At 39.0% G+C, this 20,456-nt stretch overlaps 1 protein-coding gene across 4 annotated transcripts in view; it reads left to right on the forward strand.

The window, feature by feature from the left end:
- The window catches only part of ITGA2 (integrin subunit alpha 2), an 87,848-nt gene that overhangs the window by 26,345 nt on the left and 41,047 nt on the right, over positions 1–20,456 (forward strand). For 3 of the 4 annotated variants that reach the window (XM_075128465.1, XM_048851353.2, XM_048851351.2), the window contains 4 exons: positions 11,242–11,351; positions 12,624–12,715; positions 18,123–18,237; positions 18,625–18,752. In XM_075128465.1, coding sequence (XP_074984566.1) covers positions 11,242–11,351; positions 12,624–12,715; positions 18,123–18,237; positions 18,625–18,752 — 445 coding nt within the window. Of the gene's footprint in view, positions 1–11,241; positions 11,352–12,623; positions 12,716–18,122; positions 18,238–18,624; positions 18,753–20,456 lie in introns of those variants that run through there. The other variant, XM_048851354.2, reaches the window with a different exon arrangement.

A 20,456-nucleotide genomic window follows, 5' to 3' on the forward strand; every position in this document is an offset into this window, starting at 1 on the left:
CAAATACTAATGTGAATTGCACTTGGAAATGTTAAGAAAGGCACTCTAATTCTCCTCACCATGAAAGATATTTTAAAGCAAGAAATCATATGAAGATATACCAATCCCACAACTCAGAGTAGACAAAATAATGGTGTGGTAGTCAAGAAGGGTTTATTGGAAACTGTTTACCTTTCTAAACTTCATATGGCAAGAGAAGTGGACCAGTAAAACAAGCATATAGAAAGCTTCTGGCAAAAATCCAAGTAGGCTGCCAGAGTTCGGTATTGAAGAATGAGAAATTAAAGAACTGAGTTTTGACTCTCTATGCCTCCTATTCTTTACTTACTTCCACTAGAGATTGGATTTGGATTTAGTGCCTTTCCCTTTCCTGTGTTCAAGGTGATTGGATATAACAGGGCTATACATGTCCTGACCCAAGTAAAAACACTCTGTTACCAAGAGAGATCTGTCCCTGTGATTAGATCATCTTTGTTAGAATTCTAACAGTGAAGTATGTTGTTCTGTTTTACTTTTTCTTTTTCAAATTGTTGTATAGTTGTTTGGTAGGTAGGTAGGTATGAGGACAGAGCTTGGAAGGGATGACAATCTATCTTTAAAATATAAGCCCCCTTCTTCCCTCCCCCCTCCCCCCCCGAAAAGGTACTAACAGTATATTTTGTGGGACAAAGAATTTACTGCATCATACTGTTGGGTTTTTTTTCTGTCCCAAAATCAAGAAGTCCACTGTATGCATGAATATCAGTTATTAAAATGTCTTTTCTTTAATAAGTAGTTACGTCTGTATGCTTCTTCAAAACAATTCAGGAATATTACTAACACTAGAGCAAACATCTTACTCTGGCAATTGCTCTCTTTATTTCTTATGGCATTCCAAATAATTGCACATAGTGTCTGTGTGAGATTCCTGCTTTAGGAATAATGTATGGCATGTATTAGCTGTATTACTTTAATATTTTATTTTATCTCTTAAAGCCACCAAAGTATTTTAGACACAGTAAATTGTCAGTTATGCCTTTAATATAAGTTCTGCAAGAGACAGTGCTCACTCAGCATATTACTTGATTAGGAAAGCAGCTGATAGATACACAGATAATAGTCTTTATGATACATGTCTGAGGTCAGCTACTGCAGAGGAGACACCTTTGCAGATGCTTTTATTGCTAGGTGAAATAAAAAAAACCCTTTTTTATTAAATTATAACTCACTCCAGGGTAGTCAAATAGGGAAAACTGTAAACATTTGTCGCTGCTTTGAAATTTATGCTTAACACCACATACCTGTGCTCATTCAGAGATTAAATAAAATCTCTTTGTTACAGTAGGTCCAATGTGAGTTTAAACAATTGTGGACATCCGATGAAATGGGTTTTAGCCCACGAAAGCTTATGCTCAAATACATTTGTTAGTCTCTAAGGTGCCAAAAGTACTCGTTCTTTTAACTTTGTTTTCTTCACCTGCAATCTTGATACTCCCCTTGCCAGCACTAATGGAGATTCATTATTATTTTCCAGGTTTTCATCTGTAATATGTTGTTACACTGGTAAATGCACTGTGATCCTAGAATAGGAACATATTTTAAAATGAAAATGAAGCCATCAAAACAAATTAATATGCTTGATCTTTGGACGTTTTTAAATTCTAGTTTATATTAGAGCATATAGTTGATTTAGTTGGTGCTGGTCCTGCTTTGAGCAGGGGTTTGGACTAGATGACCTCCTGAGGACTCCCAACCTTAATCTTCTATGATTCTATGATATTGCTTGCACATCTAATAAAGGAAAATATCTCTCCTGATAAGTGTGCCAATGTGCTGTTTTGATGAATGTCCCCCTGAAGTGCATTGGGAAAATGCTGCAGCCTAGAATAAAGCTAGAAGAATTTTTTTCCCTTTGTCTCCACTAGAATGCTGATTTTTAAGACTCTTCAAAGTTATGGGAGCATTGATGAGGATACATGAGTTTATCTTCTTTCGGTTGTCAGTACCTGTGATGTGAGTGCCATTATTGGGGCTGGCCGTGAAAAATTTTGAGGTTTCAACATTTGTGTGATTTTTTTCCTAATATGGAATAAAAATGAGATCTTTAAAAAATTTTCATGAAAAACAAGAAAGCGAAACCTAGCCCAGAATGGCCCATAACTCTGTAATTAGGGCACTCACCTTGGATGTAAGAGACCCAGGTTGAAGTCCATAACCACTGGGTTATAAAATCAGTCTTTCTGTCTTAATGAATATTGAATTATTTATACAAAATGAAACAGCTCCACAGGAGAGCTTGAGACAGACTGTCGATGTGTGGTTAGGGCACTCACCTGGGTTGTGGAAGAACAAGGTTCAAATCCCTGGTCTGAATCGGGCAGATTAGAGAACTCTGAACCTGGGTCTGCCATGTGACAGTCCTAATTATTGGCTATTCTGGAGTGGGTCTGTGTCTACCCCGAGAAATTACCTTCCAGACTGTGAGTAAATTTCCCAACAAAAGTTTCAGGTCTGATTGAGGATGGGGGGAAGTTGACAAGAAGCTCTAGCCACAGACAGTTGTGGTGCTTCTTGCCTGTTGGCATACTTTTTCCCCCTTTCTGCCAAGTATCATGGTTATGGGGCTAGGTGGTTCTCTGTCCCTTTTCTGGTCTTTCAGATTGCCCCCACCTCAGGTCTTGAGTCTTGTTCGGTGTCGGCAGATTGACTGTTGGGGCCGTTGTCATGCAGGAGTGTGATGATATACATACAATACTGTTGCACTGGGTTATAAAGCTTGGTGATGCTCAGGAGATTGACCACTTTATGTGCCCCAAACTGTAATGGGGCAGTTAATGGGATCCCTATCCTTATTTGCTCCCACACTCCACCAGGACTAAGAATTTCTAAACAGAAAGGGGTAGTTAGTTCTCCATGGTGCTAAAAGGGCTGGTTGACCACTGTGGTAGGTTTATGGGCATAAATAAAGAGTGGTCTGGAAGGGTCCATGGTGCTAGGGTCTTTTGGAACTCATTTCTGTTTACCTTAATGGGAAAAGGACAGTTTGTCTCCAGGGTCACTGTAGATATTAATGGTGTGGAGATTGTTCTGGGTATCCTGGGAGACCTCGCTTATCCCCTGCTTCCCTGATTAATGAAGCCGTTCACAGGCCACTTGAACAGAAGGAAGAAACTCTTTAACTATCACTTCTGTAGTTGCAGAATGACTGGGGAGTGTGCATTTGGCTTTTTGAAAGGAAGAGGGCTCTGTTTGTAGAATAGGTTGGAAAATGCAGGGGGAAAAGCGCATAAAATTAAAGTTACATGTTGTATTTTGCACAATATTTGTGAAAGTAAGTGGGAAAGTCGTAGTTGATGGGTGGGAGGCTGAGTGCAGAGACTTGCTCAGGAATCTGGGAAGCCACCGAGTCATCCAATAGACCATGGAAACAGCCAGGGCAATACTACCAGGGGTGCCTATTGCTCTAACTTTGAATCTCAGACCGGAAAATGTGCAGCTGTACATGCAGCCATTAGCTCGTAAAGGGGGCAGTGAGATGGATTGTGGGCATTGCAGTCTCCTTTATGTATGGTGGAGTTGGAACATTGTGGCAGTGCTTGTTTTACCTTGTGTCTGTGTCTAGATACTTTTGTAAAACCCTATGAATTATTTAAAAGTAATGGATTTTCTGTGTAAACTGTATTGATGACTCTTTATGAATGAATTTGAATGGTTTTTATTCTTAAACAATCTGTAATATAGCAACTAGAAATAAACCTTTCATTAAAACAATAATGAAACCAAAATTCAAAGGACACGGTGCAGTGGAGGGCAGACTGCAACAAGGGGAGGAGGGATTCAAGTCACAGGTGAGTCTGTGCCTCACACCTGCCTTTTCTTGTTCTTGGGCCTTCAGTTTTTGGCACAGCTTGAAGTTATTAGGGACGCCAGCTGCTCAAAAGAGCTGGGCTCGCATGTGCAATTGTTCTCATTGCCCAGAGGTTCAGTCTGGGAAGGGAATGGCCTCTGGGAGTATGGCTGTGGTGGGTACAGAAGGAAGCAAATGCTTGTATTCCCAGTACCCTATATAGTCCAAAGTCTGCAGAACATGGCTGGGTCTCTGTTTGGAGCCCAGCATTGCCTGGTGCCCTAACAGCAGCATGCACTGCAGCAGAGCATTCTGGCCCTGTATTGTCTCCAGGAGTTACCTCTGCATCTCCCTGTCTTTCTCAACTGTGTCTTTTGCCACAGCAGTGTAGTCTCCGGGCACTGTTAGTGTCTTTGTCCACTCCTCCTATTTCTTTGGAGAGCTCCACTTCTTTCCCCTTCTTTGACCTCTGAAACAACCTCCACCTCTCTGTTTTCAGTTATTAGGGGGGTGGGAGGAGGGTGTCGGCAATGAGGTCTCGGAACATTTCATCCCTAGTTTCTGGGTCCCCCCCCCACTCTCCCTCAGATTAGACAGTCATTGATAAAGGCCCTGTCCTTGAGGGTTTGGCTCCTGCAGGTGACTGGCTGTGGGAGCAGGAAAAAAAACCCCAACCAGAAGTGGTTATTGTTCTGTATTCCAGAAAGGCTGTGATAGCATTATTTTTATATGCAGTTCTGACTTTCCCTCCCTCAGATTCTTCCCAGTATGGGAGAGAACCTCCGAGATGGTAAGTGGTGAGGCCATGAGGAGGGCTGTATTGGGATTTTGTCTGGGTAGTACCCTGGCACTGGCCAGCTGCAGGTGTCTAACTGGAGTATAGATGTATCCCAAGGGTACATCCACACAGTCCACAACAGTGAGCCTCCAAAGCCAGGTCGGCAGGCTCAGACTCATGGGGCTCACTCTAAAGCACTAAAAATATCTGTTTAGATGATGATGTAGCTCAAGCTTTGAAGCTTAGGGATGGGGGCGGCCTCCCTAGATTTCAGAGCCCAAGGTCCAGCCTGACTTGAAACTGAAAAGCACTGTCTACACTTCTAATTTTAGAGCGGTAGCATGAGCCTGAGTCTGTCAACCTGGGCTCAGAGGCTCACTGCCATGAGCTGATGCTGGCTGTGTAGATGTACCCTAAGGAGCAAATAATTATGCAAATTAACTTTTGTGGAAGAACAGAGACGGGGAACGGGCGCAGGATAGTAACCCTCCCACCCCAGGGAATTGCTGGCAACCCACAGATAAGGAGACACTGACTTTGTTAATCTAAATGTAGGCATTAAAATGACTGCAGTTCATCTATCTGAGTGGTGAAATCTTTACATAATTGTTTTCTTTTGCTTGTCTCGTATTTTCAGTTAGTTTCTATGTGAATAAAATATCCTGCAAATATCTGACTTAAACATAACTCATCATTACAGGATGACTCCAACACAGTCCAGACATTTAATTATGATAAGTATGTGACAAACATAGAGTAATATATGGGGTATTTCCAAAATCTACTAAGGAAGGCCTTCTTGTTTTAATAAGTAGTTTCTCTTGTGGATGCTTAAATGTATTTTGAGAAACTCAGAAAAAGCTTACAAATAGTTATGCATAATATACATATTTATAGAGAATGAAACATTTACAGATTATATGCAGAGTGGTGTTTTAAAATATTTAAATGAGCATCAACTTGAAACCTAATCAGTTCCAAAACATCAGTTTAGTTTCAGATACTACTCGTGCCCCTAAGTTTCGCAATCAATTTTTGTTTGGTTTGGTTTTACAATGACATTTTTCTATTTGTAAATATTTTTCTCTTATTTTTGCTGTAGAGAGACACACAAAGTGGAAACTGACCCTCAAACACACAAGAGGGACAGAGTGAAATGTAATTGATGTATATTAGAACTTCCTTGTATTTTAGGTTTTCTTTAACTACAAAACAACAATTATTTCATAACTTCAGTCCCCCTTTTGTGAAGATACAGGTTTTTGGGTCCAGTCTTGCCTCTAGCAGGAATTTTATCATTGATTACAATGGGAACAGGATTGGATCTGAATTAAATTAAATTGCATTTTATTTTATTATCTTCTGGTTTGCCTTAAACAAAATATAGAATAATTGCACAATGTTCTGCATGCATTCAAGCACACACAAAACCCTTCCATCTCTGCATGTACTTGGTGGGTAGTAGAGAATGACAAAAGCACAGTAACTTGCTCAGAGGAAGCCAGTGAACATCCCAGTTATAGGCTTTATTGAACAGCCTGGTTATTGGTTTTGTACTGGAGTCACAAAGCTGATTTTTCTTCATGGTTCAACAGGACTTTGTCAGTAATCCAATATCCACCTATCTGGACTATACAGAGTCTGGCATTATCACATTTTATAAAGAGATATTTATAACACCATATGATAGGTTTGGAATTGCTGGAAGGACATAAAATCCTGTTTGTTTACAAAACAAAGTATTTCAGATTTTTTGGGGTGGGTAAATTCGCTCTGTTTCTTTTGTTGCATAATCACTGTTTTCAGCAAGATAATTGAGATGCAGACATTTATTTTTAAAATACTCCTACACAGGAAAAAGGTTAGGTACATTCTGAAGTTTTGTTATGTTTTTGCTGACTGGCTTGTGCTGCTAAAGTGAAATACGGTCACTCTTCATACTGTTGTGTTTAGTTGAAATTAAATACACTCTAAGGTGTGTATGGAAATATTTTGTCTGAATAAACCTGGAACATCCCTTGTGTGTTAAGAAATGTAATATTTTTATCAAACCCATTTTACCAAATTCCTATAGTATTGAATAGCAATTAAGTCATGTGGGTCCTATGGAAATGTAGTAAAGTTTTATATAGAAATTGCTTTGAAAATACATGATAGAAAATATCATTGCTATGATTTTTGTGTTTTCTTTGTTTTAACCATCCTATAGAATTCTATGGGAGGTGTGGGATACATTTCTCTTTGGAATTCTACTAACTCCAACCCTATTGAAAGGTTCTCATTTTCTATTAAACTCTGTAAAACTTTCTCAAAAGGGACCCTTTCCTTGTCGTATCTTTGGTTTTTTATTATCCTTTCATATAAACACTGATTTACTGACTGATAAATATTCTATAATCTATATTCTATAATTATAATTCTATAATTATAAATCTATAATCTATAGTCATAGATGGATATTAGAGTATAAAAGCAAGAGGTCTTTCCTTTTCTAATCAATTAAGCGGTTTCACCATCCAATGTTTGAGACATCACTGTTCATGCCCATGAAAATAGTTCTGCTTATCCATATTTCTCCTGCATTTTCTATGTTATATGAAATTCTCCTTCACTTCCTGTTCTAAATTACTGTTACATCGCTGCTGCCTTTCCATGGTAAGTGAAAGTTGAAATGTCTGTATTTATAGCCAGTGTCCCCAGGTATCGGTATTAATTGGCTAATGTTTAAAAACTGTTCTGCATTCCCCAGATGGAAGGTGCTAAGAATGTGTGAACACTGCAAAGGGAGTGTGTGGCAGTTGCTAGGAGTGTAGAATTAGGGGAGAGTGAATCACTATAAGACTTTTGGCAACTTAACTAGAGGTTGTGCATCTTAAAAATTCTTGTCCAGAGTGAAACAGACACGACACAATAGTCTGTTATCATAACCTACAGTATTTCCTTTCTGACTCAGTGTTTTCAAGGCGTAGTAGCAGAGTTCAAGTTCAGACTTGGGCAATATGCTGTCACTGTGTAGACATCAAGTATAATATCTCCTATCAGTTAAAAGGATCAGTTAAAAGAAATCGGTGAACTTTTTACCTGACCTCTCTTTGGGGGCGGGTTTACTGTCAGGAAACTGCAGATCATAATTTCCCAATTCACTAGTTGTCTAGCTATATTTGTTAGAAATTAATTACTGTTTATATATTTGTGATTATTGATATCTTTCCTATGTTTCTTTTGATTTTGTGATATAACGATGATTTAGATAATGGCTTACAGAGTACACTTATAAAGTTTGCAGCTGATACCAAGCTGGGAGGGGTTTCGAGAGCTTTGGAGGATATGATTAAAATTCAAAATGATCTGGAGAAATGGTCTGAAGTAAATAGGATGAAATTCAGTAAGAACAAATGCAAAGTATTCCATTTAGGTAGGAACAATCAGTTGCACACTTACAAAACGGGAAATCACTGCCTAGGAAGGGGTACTGCGGAAAGGGATCTGGATGTAATAGTGGACTGCAAGCTAAATTTGAGTCAACAGTGTAACACTACTGCAAAAAAAAAAAAAAGTGAACATCATTCTGGGATGTGTTAGCAGGAGTGTTGTAAGTATGATGTTAGGATATAGATATTCAGGCCTGTCTGTAAAGGCCTATACTCTAAGAATTTAGGTGTATTCTTATCACTTGGCTAGTGATAGAGGTATAAAAGAATCAAAACCACTGTCTGCCAGTGTAAGGGCCTTCTCTTACTGTGACAGTTTGTGGCCCTGTGCTTAGGCTCAGGCCTTTGGCTAAGCAGCAGAGGCAGCCATAAGCTGGGAAGCGAACGGTCACATCCTCACATTCCAAACTAGTCACATTGAAATAAGGTGCTATTGGGCTGTTAGGCACTATCAGGACAGGATTGTATTCCTATCACCTCCAGAGAAAGGGAAGTGCCTAAAAAATGTAAAAGGAAACTTAGTTTGATAGCATCCTGTCAGGCAAGAACTCACTTATCAATAGCTGGGATGTGAAATCCTCACTTCTGTATTGTTTTGTCATTATAGTTCCCACTTTGCTGTTGTTTGTCTGTATAATCTCTGTCTGGTTCTGTGATTGTTCCTGTCTGCTGTATAATTAATTTTGCTGGGTGTAAACTAATTGAGGTGGTGGGATATAATTGGTAACATAATCATGTTACAATATGTTAGGATTGGTTAGTTAAATTTCAGGAAAATGATTGGTTAAGGTATAGCTAAGCAGAACTCAAGTTTTACTATATAATCTGTAGTCAATGAGGAAGTGACTGGGTGGGGGTGTGGGTGGGCATGTGGGTGTGTGAGATGGGAACAGGGAATGGGGTTAAGAAAATTGGAATCATGTTTTGCTAAAGGGGGAAATGGGAACAGGGAATGGGAGTAAGGAAGTTGGAATCATGTTTGGCTAAGGGTAGGAATGGGAACAGGGACACACGCGTAAGGCTCTGTGGTGTCAGAGCTGGGAAGGAGGATACTAAGGAAGGAAACTAGAATCATGCTTGCTGGAAGTTCACCCCAATAAACATCGAATTGTTTGCACCTTTGGACTTCGGGTATTGTTGCTCTCTGTTCATGCGAGAAGGACCAGGGAAGTAAGTGGGTGAAGGAATAAGCCCCCTAACATATGACATGAGAAAGTATTCTTCCACTCTACTCCGCACTGATTTGGCCTCATCCGGAGTATTGTGTCCAGTTCTGAGCACTACATTTCAGGAAGGATGTGGACAAATTGGAGAGAGTCTAGAGAAGAGTAACAAAAACGATTAAAGGTCCAGAAAACATGACCTCTGAGGGATTGAAAAAGATTGAAAAAACTGGGTTTGTTTAGTCTGGAAAAGAGAAGACTGAGAGAAGACTGCACTACAAGGTGGGTAGAAAGCTGGCTAGATTGTCGGGCTCAACGGGTAGTGATCAATGGCTCCATGTCTAGTTGGCAGCCGGTATCAAGTGGAGTGCCCCAAGGGTCGGTCCTGGGGCCGGTTTTGTTCAATATCTTCATAAATGATCTGGAGGATGGTGTGGATTGCACTCTCAGCAAATTTGCGGATGATACTAAACTGGGAGGAGTGGTAGATACGCTGGAGGGGAGGGATAGGATACAGAAGGACCTAGACAAATTGGAGGATTGGGCCAAAAGAAATCTGATGAGGTTCAATAAGGATAAGTGCAGGGTCCTGCACTTAGGACGGAAGAACCCAATGCACAGCTACAGACTAGGGACCGAATGGCTAGGCAGCAGTTCTGCGGAAAAGGACCTAGGGGTGACAGTGGACGAGAAGCTGGATATGAGTCAGCAGTGTGCCCTTGTTGCCAAGAAGGCCAATGGCATTTTGGGATGTATAAGTAGGGGCATAGCGAGCAGATCGAGGGACGTGATCGTTCCCCTCTATTCGACATTGGTGAGGCCTCATCTGGAGTACTGTGTCCAGGTTTGGGCCCCACACTTCAAGAAGGATGTGGATAAATTGGAGAGAGTCCAGCGAAGGGCAACAAAAATGATTAGGGGTCTGGAACACATGAGTTATGAGGAGAGGCTGAGGGAGCTGGGATTGTTTAGCCTGCAGAAGAGAAGAATGAGGGGGGATTTGATAGCTGCTTTCAACTACCTGAAAGGGGGTTCCAAAGAGGATGGCTCTAGACTGTTCTCAATGGTATCAGATGACAGAACGAGGAGTAATGGTCTCAAGCTGCAGTGGGGGAGGTTTAGGTTGGATATTAGGAAAAACTTTTTCACTAAGAGGGTGGTGAAACACTGGAATGTGTTACCTAGGGAGATGGTAGAATCTCCTTCCTTAGAGGTTTTTAAGGTCAGGCTTGACAAAGCCCTGGCTGGGATGATTTAACTGGGAATTGGTCCTGCTTCGAGCAGGGGGTTGGACTAGATGACCTTCTGGGGTCCCTTCCAACCCTTATATTCTATGATTCTATGAGAGGGGACATAACAGTTTTCAAGTTTGTAAAAGATTGTTTCAAGGAGGAGGAAGAAAAATTGTTGTTCTTAACCTCTGTGGATAGGACAAGAAGCAATGGGCTTAAATTGCAGCAAGGGAGGTTTAGGTTGGACATCAGGAAAAACTTCCTAACTGTCAGGGTTGTTAAGCACTGGAATAAATTGCCTAGGGAGGTTGTGGAGTCTCCATCATTGAAGATTTTTAAGAGCAGGTTAGACGAACACCTGTCAGGAATGGTCTAGACAATACTTAGTCCTGCCATGAGTGCAGGAGGCTGGATTAGATGACCCCTTCGGTCCCCTTCCAGTTCTATGGTTCTATAATAATGTAATACTAATAACCACATAATGAATTAAAACATCCTCTGAATATTTGACTCTCTCTCATTCCCATACACTAACCCCATTCTCCATCAGCATTCTCTGATATGATACTTGCATTGTCTTTTTGTGGTGCGCAATGGGAAGTCACAGCTGAGCAAAGCACAATTTTGATACCCTTGGAAAGGGAATTTTTTTCTTTTGTTTTTTGTTTTTACGTGCTAAATCTTGTGAGCTCTTCTCTAACTTATCTAGGGGACCTCAGACTTTCACATTTGTTTTCAGTTTATCTTTAAATAAATATACTGCTCTTCATCAGAGTATAAGGAAAGAATCAGTTTCCCCTTGTTTTTTTAGGCTGCTTGTTGGCTCACCATGGAGTGGGTATCCGGCTAACAGAATGGGAGATATCTACACATGTCCTGTTGATTCACTTGAAACGACATGTCAAAAACTGAATTTACAAAGTAAGTCGTAACTAATGCTGACTTAATGCAATTGTCCATTTTGCCTCACTTCCATACCAGGCCAGATTATTTGATAAACTTGAATTAGGCAGTTTGCACAGACCTACTGACCCTGATGAAGTGAAAAAGGACACTATATTGTCCGTGTTTTCTAAATAGTTTTTGTTGCGGAGCATTCTTTGGTGTGAGATAAGACTTGGAAAGAATATGGACAGTAGTATTAATGAGAAGATAGGGATGGCCATAATTTTTTTTCTTCTCCTTCCAACGTAGCTTTTTATTTTTATTTTACTACTAAACTTAGCTGCATGTGTAGGCATATGGTGGTTGTTGCTTCTCCCCATGTAATGTTGTATTGGTGTTTGTTCTTTTTACTAAGCCTAACAAAAAAAAGAGCTTTTTAGAGGGTTGCTCTGGTCTCCAGTTCATTTATTGCATATGCCGCCAGGACAGCTTTAGCTTCTAGAGCCAGCTCAGTATATAACTTTCATGCTACTTGCTGCTGTTTTTTCTCTAACACTTTTTTACATCCACTCTGTATTAACTGTAGAATTAGTAGCAGTTGTAGAAGCGGTAGTATATATTATTTATTTTGCGGCAGTGCTTTGGGGGTTCTGATCGGGGGTTCTCCATTTTGCTAGCACTTACCAAACACATAAAAAGACAGTTCCTACCCAGAACAGTTAACAATCTAAGTGTAAAATGAGAGCCAACAATTAGATGTAGCAAATAGGGCAACATAAGTCAATGATGAGATGTTTAAGAATATCATAGGTTCAGATCCGTGTTTTAATTTCTATTTTATGGTGCTATGGAATAAAGCATTTCTCTTCTCACACAAATATTCCCATCATTATATATTTTCTGTCTGAAATATCTAAGATTTGAGCTTGATCCAGTTGAGAGAGATCTGATATCTCAGGTAGTGCAAACAATAAATGTAGTCACTCAACCTACTAAAAACATTTGTACTTTATAGAGTTAAACTGCCACTTGAGGAGTTTGGCCTCTTTGCCTATTTCCTGTAGCTCTTTAGAGCAGGCACTCTAATTATAAATGCTAATCTAGATATGTGACAAGGCCAGCTAATGTCTAGCAAATTTCTCTCACCAATTATCTATCTTTTGTTTTGTCCCAGAAGCTTTTATGGGATTTGAAAAATTCCTCTTCCAAACTCTTGTTCCTTAAGCTTAAACTTTGAATTCTGTTACTGAGGAACATATGATAGGAATTTAGGGCTTTTTTGCTTTCCTTTAATCTCTTTATTTTTAGCTTTAACACACATCCCAAATGTTACTGAGATAAAGGAACAGATGAACCTTGGCTTGACGCTAATAAGAAGCTCAAGAACTGGAGGATTTTTGGTAAGTGTCAAAGCTATACTCAGTAAGTAGTAAAAAATTACTTTCTACTGTTGACCATTGATGGAAAATGTAGCAGCTAGAACGTTCCACATTTGTAAATTAAATCTGAGCTGAAAATATTTCATTATACAACATGGAATAATATGTATTTTATATTACATTTAAAACATACATTAAAATAATGCTATGTAGGTGGAAAAGTAAAGCACTCGAAAGTTAGGAATTGCTCCTTTTGTGCATTCATCTGGGGGTCCTGTTTGTTCATCTATCTATCAATAAAATATGATCATGTAATTAAAGACTGTATCATAATGCACAGGCCCAGAGAGCAGAATTAAGGTTGCACAGGAAAGAGGAGATGGCCCAGGCTATAGTCATTGAGTTTTTTTCTTCATTGTACTCTTTTGACAGAAGTCATTTCAAATATGAGTAGATTATAGTAACAGCAAACTAGATTTCTTTTGCAATAAGTCTATCTTGGTGGTGCTTGTTGCATTAATCTGAAGGGTTTTCTTTACTGATTTGCCAAGCAGTGTCTTTTACAAAAATCAGTTTTTTTTTCCCCAAGGTAGAGCATCTGCTTTTGTGAATACAAGGTCTGCTCCCTTTGTGTGTCCTCATGGCTTCGCTTTCACCAAGCCAGCTTGTGGAGGAAGACCAGCTGTACCCCATAAAGGGATGTAGCAGCACACATGCTGCATGCTGGGGAACTTGAGTGAGAGTGCCTCGTACAATTCCCCCTAATGTGGTGCAGCTCTGCTCCACCTTCAGCATGGGCTACTTCCTAACAGCCACAAGGGAGCCCAACAGAGGAATCAAGGCTATCCTAGTTGAGATTAAGTAGTAGAGCTAAAGCTCCAAATCTTGCCATGAGAATTAAGTATTTTTCTTTTAATTTTGGCTGCCTCTTTCTTTGTGTGGATTAGCCCATAACATCCCAGGGCCAACTTTAAAAAAAAAATGTTGTTGTCCTAAAGCACTCAGCAGCTTGGGAATTTTTCTCTAAAATATTCAGGCCAGTTTTGAGTTAGCAGTTTGAAATTGTTTCCATTGTCTTTTTACTTCTAATCTCCAATACGTAAGGATTCTTTAAAAAATAACACTTGAGAGAGAAAAAGCTGAATTAAATGTTCGCTTAAAATAATGTTGATAAATGAACTCTGCTGGCAGTTAAAACTGCATTGGAATGGAAAATTCATATATAAAAGTATATCCTACTCCACTTTTCTCACCTTCTGAAATATCCCTCCTGTTTTTGATAAATGAAGTATGAACTTATACCCTCAGGTACCTTTAAAAGCTTTCATTTTCCATTATCTCCAAACGCAGCTATCATATGCCAGCTTTGTATTCTGCAGATGCTGCAAAAACAATTTCTTATAGCTTACATTATGTACAACCTGTTTCTATACAGTGAACAGTTATGTTCAAAGATCCACCACAGCAATGGTAGAGCTTACGAAATGGTGAACGATCAACGTATTTATAGATCATATTGATTCACTGTTGTGATGCATGCATGCATATTCCAGTTTAAGATTTATATATCATACACCAGTACAGTACCTAATGTAGTAAAACCGTAAATATAAAGCAGACACTTCACTATGCTTTCTTCCCAGTTTAAAGTAAGAATGAGTTCTTCAAGTGGCTATGAATATTCCTGCTTATGGGTACTGCACCCTCATGGTACGCTGATAGGTGACTCTATAAAGGAGTGCCTCCTAATGCTGTGGGGAACGGCAGTGGGGCAGGAGTGCTCTAGCTGACATTGCTAGAAGACGTTTTACTGTAAGGCACCACAAGGCGGTGCAATACCCATAGGTGGGAATATTGAAGCCATGTTGAAGAACTCTGATTACAGTTAAGTAACCTTCGTTATTCAGGCTGTCCCAGTTAACTTGAATCATTTTAGAATTAATATTTTCTCTGTTGCCCCTTATGTTGTTGTATTAGTGTTCAAGAATTTATCATCACTGGCCTCTTTTAGCCAATATAAGCTCTGAATCATCAAAGTACTTAAAAACGCACCAAATGTCAAACATATGAGTAACTCCACTGAAATCAATGGGACTACTTGTGCTTAAAAATTAGGCATTTCCTTAAGTACCTTAGTGAATTGGCACTGAAAGCTCTGTTCTCTGATTCTTTAGGGTGAGAAAATTGTGATCAAAACCTGAATGATTCTTTTGCCTTTTAGATGTGAGAGGCAACATTATTTATTAGCCATTACAAACTTTAATATATAAAAATGTGTATATATAATGTAGAATAATTTAAATTATCTAAATACACAGACACACATGTACATATATGCCTGAGCCACTTTCTGTTCAAAGGCTTTCCTGATCCATGTAGAATTCACTAACACTGATGGGATATCACAAGTATGATTACAGTAGACTATTTAACAGGAAGGAAAAATAAGTTTTTAATTAGAATATATTTGTTTTGTACACTAATAAAATGTTTCTGGGGTGGCAAAAATGTGTGTGTTGTATCTGTAGCCCTCAATAAACATTTTGAGCGAGACCTGGCCAACACATGTCCCATTTCCACTGCTTTATTTCAACGCCATACCCGGTGTAGAAGGTATGGAACGACTTCCGTATGAGGAGAGATTAATAAGACTGGGACTTTTCAGCTTGGAAAAGAGACGACTAAGGGGGGATATGATAGAAGTCTATAAAATCATAACTCGTGTGGAGAAAGTAAATGAGGAAGTGTTACTTACTCATAACACAAGAACTCGGAATCACCAAATGAAATTAATAGACAGCAGGTTTAAAACAAACAAAAGGAAGTATTTTTTCACAAACGCACAGTCAACCTGTGGAACTCCATATCAGAGGATGTTGTGAAGGCCAAGACTATAACAGGGTTCAAAAAAGAACTAGATAAGTTCATGGAGGATAGGTCCATCAATGGCTATTAGCTGGGATGGGCAGGGATGGTGTCCCTAGCCTCTGTTTGCCAGAAGCTGGGAATGGGCAACAGGGGATGGATCACTTGACGATTACCTGTTCTGTTCATTCCCTCTGGGGCAGACTGGCATTGATCACTGTCTGAAGACAGGCACTGGGCTAGATGGAGCATTCATCTGACCCAGTATGGCCGTTCTTAAGGTGTTCTGGGAGTAAGAGGAGTTTTGGCCATCCTCTGGCTGACTCCAAGATCATGGGGTGTGGGCAGAAAGGTAGCATAAAAGCCACTTTTGTCCCCCATTCTGCCGTTCTGGTGCACAGAGGGAGATCCCAGCATACTGGAGCTTCAAGGCCTATATCTTATTTTCTTTTTAGTTTACATTGGCCTTAGTAAAAAACTCTGAGCCTGCCCCTGCCTATGATTCATCTGTTAGAACAAAATGAATACTAGAGTAGCAGCAGCCAGCCTGATCTATCCTACACAAATGGTTCATTTTGTTCTCGCTGTCATATTTAAAATAGAAACGATTTTATATTTCAGTGCGTCTTGCATTGCAATCTACTGGTCCCAAATATTCCAGCAAAGCATTGTAGGTATAGATTTGTAAATCATACAGCACGTGCAATTAATCCAGCTGCCATGCACCTTAACATAATGCTGTTTTTTACTTTTAGTTTGTTAAAACACAAAATAACTGAAGTAGCCTGTCAATAACCATTGAATCCATTCACTGTGTAAGAGAGGGAGCAAGTAGGAAACTGTTGACAGGAGCTAACAAAGTACAAGGGGAAGAGAGAACCTGTTGAAGTGTAGAACATTCCTTCTCTTCCTTGCTTCACATTGCTGTAAAAGTGTTTAGGTGGGGCTCTGAAAGGTGCTGTACTGTCTTACTAGAAAGTATTATATTCTGATCAACAATAGTATAGATACAATATAAGCAGCGGCATTGGAAACTTCCTTGTGCCTCCACCAATGTGTCTTAAGCCTGTCTGGAAAAGACTAACTCGAGGAGAGTTCAGTTTTTCTTGTTAATCAACTCTTGACCCTATTGCTGAATTGGTTCTTGTATTGTGGTTGCCTGTGCAGAAGAACTTGACTGACACCAGCTCGTATCATATAGGCCACTGAACAACTCTCATGTAAAAGCAACTTTATGGGTCTTCTCTTTCCAGTTTGGTCAAATTCAGACCAAGATAGGCTTAATACCCCATTCTTGTGCATCATACAGTCCCATTTATATATTTAATAACTTGTATTCAGTTTTGTTTTTCAAATCAATTTTTTTTAAATTGATGCTTCAACTTTTAAACTCATGCCATGCATGGAAGGAACAGAAAAAACTTTTAAGACCCTAAATGACAAAAAACATAGCCTTATGCAGTGTTATTATGGACCCAGGATATTGGAGAGACAAAGTTGGTGAGGTAATATCTTTTATTGGACCAGCTGATAATTACCTGTTCTGTTCATTCCCTTTGGGGCACCTGGCATTGGCCACTGTCCAGATAGGATACTGGGTTAGATGGACCTTTGGTCTGACTTAGTATGGCTGTTAACATAAGTTAAGTGATCTCTCTCTCCTGCCATCCATCTCCACCCTCTGACAAACAGAGGCTAGGGACACCATTCCTTACCCATCCTGGCTAATAGCCATTAATGGACTTAACCTCCATGAATCTATCTAGTTCTCTTTTAAACCCTGTTATAGTCCTAGCCTTCACAACCTCCTCACGCAAGGAGTTCCACAGGTTGGCTGTGCGCTGTGAAGAAGAACTTCCTTTTATTTGTTTTAAACCTGCTGCCCATTAATTTCAGTTGGTGGCCCCTAGTTCTTATATTATGGGAACAAGTAAATAACTTTTCCTTATTCACTTTCTCCACACCACTCATGATTTTATATATCTCTATCAGCTTCTGTCCTATAAAAGATATTACCTCACCTACCTTGGGTCTCTCAAAAAATATAGTCTTCACATGTCTTTCTTTCTCTACTTATTTTTTCAAAAATCATCTTACAATCAAGACTGAAGTTAGTACAGACAAAAGTTATAAATGTCTTATCCACAGTTTTGAAATATATTTTCTTGTGGAACAAAGAATTCTCAAATTAGTAAATCCATTATTTTTTAAACTTTATTTTTATCCATGGTGTGGAGACACACACAAAACACCTCATGAGCTAACAGAAAACGTTTTGGCCATGCAGTACCATGTGTAGTTACCAGGTAATAAGTATTCTGCAGCAAATACCAAAGGCAAACTGCTACTGTGTGTGTGTGTGTGTGTGTACTCATAAGAACCAACTCATGGTAACAGTGCCACCTCGTGGTTAGTCTCGGTCAATATTGTGTCTTCCTGGGAGGGAGCTATTCCACTGGTCTCCTGTGCTGTATTTGATTGTGACACTCTCATGAAGGTATGTAAAGGAGTGAAATGACAGGATACATGTTGTTTTATATTTTCCTCATTTTATTTTTTAAAGACTTGTGGTCCCTTGTGGGCCCAGCAGTGTGGAAGTCAGTACTATGCAACAGGAGTCTGTTCTGAAATCAGTCCCAGTTTCCAGATCTTAAGAAGCTTTTCACCTGCTCTTCAAAGTAAGGCAATGCATGTAAAATAGATTCAGTAATAAATAAATCCATTGAAATGAAGAGAGATGTCATGTAATGGAATCCAAAAGTAATTACCTTTTGAATTTTAAAAAATTCAGTTTAAAAAGAGCCTAATCCTGAGGTTCACACTCAGGGCTTGATTCTGATCTCACTTACTGGTGAAAATCAGTGGTAACTTTGCTGATTTTGGTGCATTTACATCTGTGTATCAGGCTGGGATTTTATTCTATTCTCATTCAGGCAAACCTCCTGTGACATCAACAGAAGTTTGCTTACATGTGGACTAGGTATGGACATCTGGATTTGGCTCATGAGTTGTAAGTAAATTTTGTGCATTCAGTGTCCTTTTATCAGTCATCTTTTCTCTTTTAGACTGTTCCTCCTTCATAGATGTTGTTGTTGTGTGTGATGAGTCAAACAGCATTTATCCCTGGAATGCAGTGAGTGCGTTTTTGACAAAATTTGTCCAAGGCTTAGATATAGGCCCCACAAAAACTCAGGTAAGTCAAAAAACATTATTTTGAAACAGAAGGAAGGTAGCAATGAATTTTATTAAAGGAAATTAAGTTTGCTAAGGTAAAGCTAACCCCTGGTTTGATCCTGAGAGATCCTGAATATCTACAGCTCCCATCAAAGTCACTGGGATTTGCAGTTGTTCAGCATCTCTCAGGATCAGTGCTTTTGTCATGAAGCTAACTCATGTTTCAAAAGGGAATATTCCATTTTGATTAATTTATTCCAGTACATAGTTTGTGTCACGAGAGAGCTAGATTATTTCCAGGTTTCAGAGTAGCAGCCGTGTTAGTCTGTATTCGCAAAAAGAAAAGGAGGGCTTGGGGCACCTTAGAGACTAACGAAACTAAACTCACAAAAGCTTATGCTCAAATAAATTGGTTAGTCTCTAAGGTGCCACAAGTACTCCTTTAGATTATTTCCAGTATACTTAAAGGTCTAATCTCCATTTTAATGATAATGTGTAACAATCATTAAAATTTGAGCTCTGTGCATATGTTGAGAGCAGAACACATCTTTTCCTCCCCCCAGAGTTTTGTACCTCCGTACTCTCAGTATGGCTAAAGTTGTAAAACCTTTTCCATTTTAAGCCCACTTTTCATACAATCATAGCTTTCCAAAATCTACAACATTGATGCAGAATTTTCCATGCTTGTTTCTCTCTGAAAGTGATGATGATTTTGAGAAAAATTATATTTTTAAATTTGAGGAGGAAGATTTTTTCCCCATTTTTTTGAAAAAACTAATCACCTACTTTTAGACAGTGTTCTAGCAAACATTGCTGGTGTCTGAAACATAGCTCTCAATGTGGGCTAGCATTTTTCTTGTTTTGAGATACCTTGACTACATCAAAATCACTTTATGACCAGCAGTGGAAATTTTCCTGAAGACTAAAGTATGCACTTAAATAGAGGTGTATCTAATTTGGTCCAGCAGCTATACACCTAAGAACTTCACTTGAAGTTTGAGTTGTACAAAACACATCATTGTGTAGAATGGAACTTAAGAGCCTAATAGGAGCAAGTAACTTTTAAAATCCATTTTCAAGGTTGCTCAAGCTAATATTCCCAGGGGTTTTTTTCTCTCAATTTTTTTCCTTAAAACCTGAAAACTAAATGCAAAATACTAGTATTGAAACAATATTAAGATTGCAGGCTCAATCACTCCAAGTTTAGAAAATTCAAAAACCTTGGCAGTAATTATTCAGTCATGTAACAGATACTTAGTGTCTTCATTTCTTCTTCACCATGTTAAATGTATGTCTTAATACACTTCTCTATTAATTTATACTATAAAATAAAAGGAATGTACAATGTTATCAAGTAATTTCCTATGGAATTTCTATAGAGCAGGTCTAGATGAGATAGTGATAAAAATATTGACTGCTGACAATTCTGTATCTATGCTAGAGCACCCACCAGTAGAAATGCAGTGGTAGAAGCTATGTAGGGAACTTTTAGGAGGCAAAAAAGTCTAGTGCAAACAATTAGATCATGTCTTCATTTATTGTTGAGTAGGGTAGATTAAAGAAACAAGATGTAAATTACTGTAAGAGTTTGTGACATTGTTTTACTTTGCAAACATGGGCAATAATATTAATTGGGGTTGTATGGGATGAAGGAAAAATATACCACCTTCTATACAGAATTATAGAAATGTAGGACTGGAAGGGACTTTGATAGGTCATTGAG

This window comes from Caretta caretta, chromosome 5 (genome assembly GCF_965140235.1).
Source record: "Caretta caretta isolate rCarCar2 chromosome 5, rCarCar1.hap1, whole genome shotgun sequence".
Classification (NCBI taxonomy): Eukaryota; Metazoa; Chordata; order Testudines; family Cheloniidae; genus Caretta; species Caretta caretta.